Raw genomic sequence first — 3,544 nt, forward strand, 5'->3', positions numbered from 1 at the left:
TTGCTCATCTCCACAGGGCAACATCTGTTCGTGATGTTGATGCTGAGACACAAACCAACCTGGAACTGAGACAAGGGAACCACATCACACAAAACATGGCAAGTCCCTGTTCTCTTCCTAAGAACTGTTTACATTCATTCTTTACGTTAGTCACTATTACCTGGAAACAAAACATTTGGTCTGTTTCACTAAGTGCATGCATGACACTAACCAAGACCATTAAGAAATCTTTTTATGCTTTGTTTGGGTGGTACTTTTTTTTTTTAGTTCAGGCTTTCAATCTCGTTTTCCATTATTGCTGTGATAGTCACATTTAATTCTCCGGCATCCCTTTTTTTTGCTTCAGGTGGATGCAAGGTTGACGCCCCTGGCAGCGATGGGGCTGGACCGAGGCACTCTGATGCACGATGGTCTTCGTCTCCATGGTGGGGTTGTATACCCAGGCATCAGGGCACTACCAGTGGATAAGAGCCGAGAGATGCCCTCCCTCACTTATAACAGGGATGGTCTCCCAGAGCTCATTTACAAGCCTGATGGCCCTCTGGACAGCCGTAAGCCTACGAATGGATACCTGGGCCTCTACAAGAGCACCCCTTCAGGTCTCCACAAGCCTGTGCTGGTTCCTGGAGCTGAAGGTCTAGGCCTGGAACGCAGAGTTGGGCCTGGAGAAAAGGCATCTGAATTGGGCTTGGCAGGTGCTGGTGGCAGCTACCTCCGCCTGCCGTGGCTCAGCCCCTACCATGAAGCGAGCATGTATTCCTTCATGGACACATCCAAGTATGCGGCTCTAAACATGTACAAAGCATCCTTGCTCAGCCAACCTAACCCCTATCTTCCGCAGCACCTGGCCTACCCTTCTCTGTGTGCAGCACAGGGGGGCAATGTTAACCCTGCTGCTGCCTCTGCTGCTGAGAGGCTCTACTATATGCCCCCCTATCCTCCTTCTCCCATCTCTTCTCCCCTGGTTGCGCCCCCTATGAGGATTCCTGCAGTCACAGTCGCCCCCACGGCACTGGTACACTGCCAGGACAAGGGGCTCGGTGTTTCGCCTCAGTTTGCACAGCAGCTTCACCAACCTTCCCCTCATTCTCAGCACCATCAGGCTGCTATAGACAGGGACCGGTCCCCAAGCAGGAGCAGCCGACCAAGCAGACCTCCCTCTAGGAAGGGCTCTAGCAGCAGCAACACCAACAATACCAGTAGCAATAGCACTAGTGGCGCCAGTACTGGGAATAACAATAATCTGCCTATTGATTCTTCACCTCGTGCATCTTCTCGCCTTCCCCAACCCCCCCCTCCTCCTGCTAACATTGAAAATTTACTTGATTTACAAAGGCCAGTTGCTAGGATTGGACACCCACCTACCTCCTCCACTTGTTCAATATCTTCCTCATCCTCATCCACGCAGTCCATTTCTCATCCATTCTCCGTTAGCAGCATGGCATCAGAGCAGCCCTCTCCAGCCCGGCCAAGCCCCCACAGATCTAGGCCAAGAGATGGGGCACCTGAGAACAGAAGTGTAGGGGTTGAAAAGAGACCTAGCAGGTCACCCTCCAAACCCAAATTTGAAAGACCAGCTCACCAACCCCAAGCCACCAAAGATTCAGCAGAGAAGCCCTTGGATTTATCTGGAAGAATGCTGGAATTTGGGTTGCCCCCTAATGGATTCCCAGTTAAGATGGACACTATAGCATCAGGCCCACGTTATGGACTGCCCTCTAGCCGGGAGCTACTAAAGGAAAACCTGTCCCACTCTCCATCCTCCCACCTGCACTCTGTGGTCAGCAGCACTTCTTCAAAGGTCCCAGAGAGGCCGGAAATGATCAGCACTTTACACTCCTCCTGGGTTGTACCTAACCCGTCTCCTTCCCGTACACAGCACACACCAGGCTTGCCCCCCTCCCCAAGGCCTAATGCAGACCTGGGCCTTTCACAAACCAAAGGTTCCTCCCCCTCTGTAATCAAACATAAGGGTCTGGAGAGAGTACTCCCTCAGCAACGTAGCTCATCGTGTCCAAGGATAGGGGAGCCCAACCATAATGTTTCTTCAACTCAGCACCCCTCTCTGGTCAGCTCCAGGGCTCTTTCTCCCAAACCCAGTGGGGAGTGGGTCAAACACAGCCCAAGCCATTCAGAACATCCAGGCCACAACAGAGAGGGAACAGAGAAATCCTCCCAGACTACTAAGAGAGGCGAAACGACTCCAGAGGTGTCCTCATACAAGAGGCCTTGTTTAGAGAATGGTCACCCTCCTGGCCACCTTTACCTTCCTCAAAGTGATGCATACCTGAACCACAGTTTGGCTTATGCCAATAGATACCTGCACTACCCTATCCCTGATGGCATGTCGCTACACTCCCTGCCAATTGCAGGGAAAGGCCCAGTCTACCCTCACCCAGTCTTACTGGGTAGCAACAGCCTTTACCCCACCCACTTGGCAGCAAAACACCCTTTACCCTACCACAACTTGCCAGCTGGTTCAGGAGGGGAATACCTCACTTATAACTCACAGGAGATGGCCCATCCCCTGATGCAGACTCACTCAGACAAGCTGGCCGAAAGAGGAGATGCAACTTTGAAGCCCCGGGGACAGGAGAAAACCCGGGGAACTGTGGAAGAATGCGGTGGCCACAGAGATCACAACATTGGAAAAGAGATGGGCGACGGAAGCCAAATTAAGTCTGATAGGGAAACAGGAGCACAAGGACACGGTGGCAATCAAAGCAAAACTCCTTCCTCTGCAACGTCCAGAGAAAAGATTGTCTGCATTGACCTTGTACACTCAGACACAGATATTGAGTCTACCCCAACAGTCCACAAACCATCTGCTGAGTCCTGCAGCAAGGTTAACCAAAATGAATGTTGTCATAGTAACCAAAATATGACAAAGACTGACTATGAGCCAAAACACCAACACCACCTTTCCCATTCTTATCTGATCCACTCCGGACACAGCCCTGCCCTGAAACCCAATCACACTGATAGAAAGCCAGAAGCTCCCTTTGGGAAACCAAAGGTTCTCCAGGACAAAGTCTGTCCTGGGGTGACATCTAGCACATCCCCAACATCTCTAGGGAAGTTCACCCAAGCAGAGGAGAGCCTGGAGGAACAGAGCCCCAGCCCAGACCCTGAAGATCAAGATCAGAGCACCTTGCGCTGTGCCCGCACATCTGGGGAACGCAGTTCTGGTAAGGACAAAGGGGACAGAGATTGCCGAGCTCTTCACTTCTCTCAGCACTACACAGATGTGGTGAAGGAGGAGAGAGTGTGTGAGGGAGAGACCGAAAAGGAAGACAGTATTGTTGACTTAGGGGAGTCTCAAGGAGAAGGGGATGAGGATGACGACGAAGATGGCCTGACTTTATCTAAAGGCTGTCGTAGATCCAGTCTGGCCAAGAGGATCGCTAACTCCTCAGGCTACGTTGGCGACCGCTTTAAATGTGTCACCACTGAGCTGTATGCCGACTCCAGCAAGCTGAGCCGTGAACAGAGAGCCCTGCAGGTAAGGCCATTACCCCGTGTGTGTGTGTGTGTGTGTGTGTGT

General features: G+C 51.9%; 1 protein-coding gene across 1 annotated transcript in view; it reads left to right on the forward strand.

The window, feature by feature from the left end:
* The window catches only part of bcor (BCL6 corepressor), a 29,912-nt gene that overhangs the window by 10,398 nt on the left and 15,970 nt on the right, over positions 1-3,544 (forward strand). The window contains exons 2-3 of the mRNA XM_034886030.1: positions 17-98; positions 347-3,502. Of these exons, the coding sequence (XP_034741921.1) occupies positions 96-98; positions 347-3,502 (3,159 nt within the window). The 5' untranslated portion in view covers positions 17-95. The remainder of the gene's footprint in view (positions 1-16; positions 99-346; positions 3,503-3,544) is intronic.

The sequence above is a fragment of the Etheostoma cragini genome, chromosome 11 (genome assembly GCF_013103735.1).
Source record: "Etheostoma cragini isolate CJK2018 chromosome 11, CSU_Ecrag_1.0, whole genome shotgun sequence".
NCBI lineage: Eukaryota > Metazoa > Chordata > Actinopteri > Perciformes > Percidae > Etheostoma > Etheostoma cragini.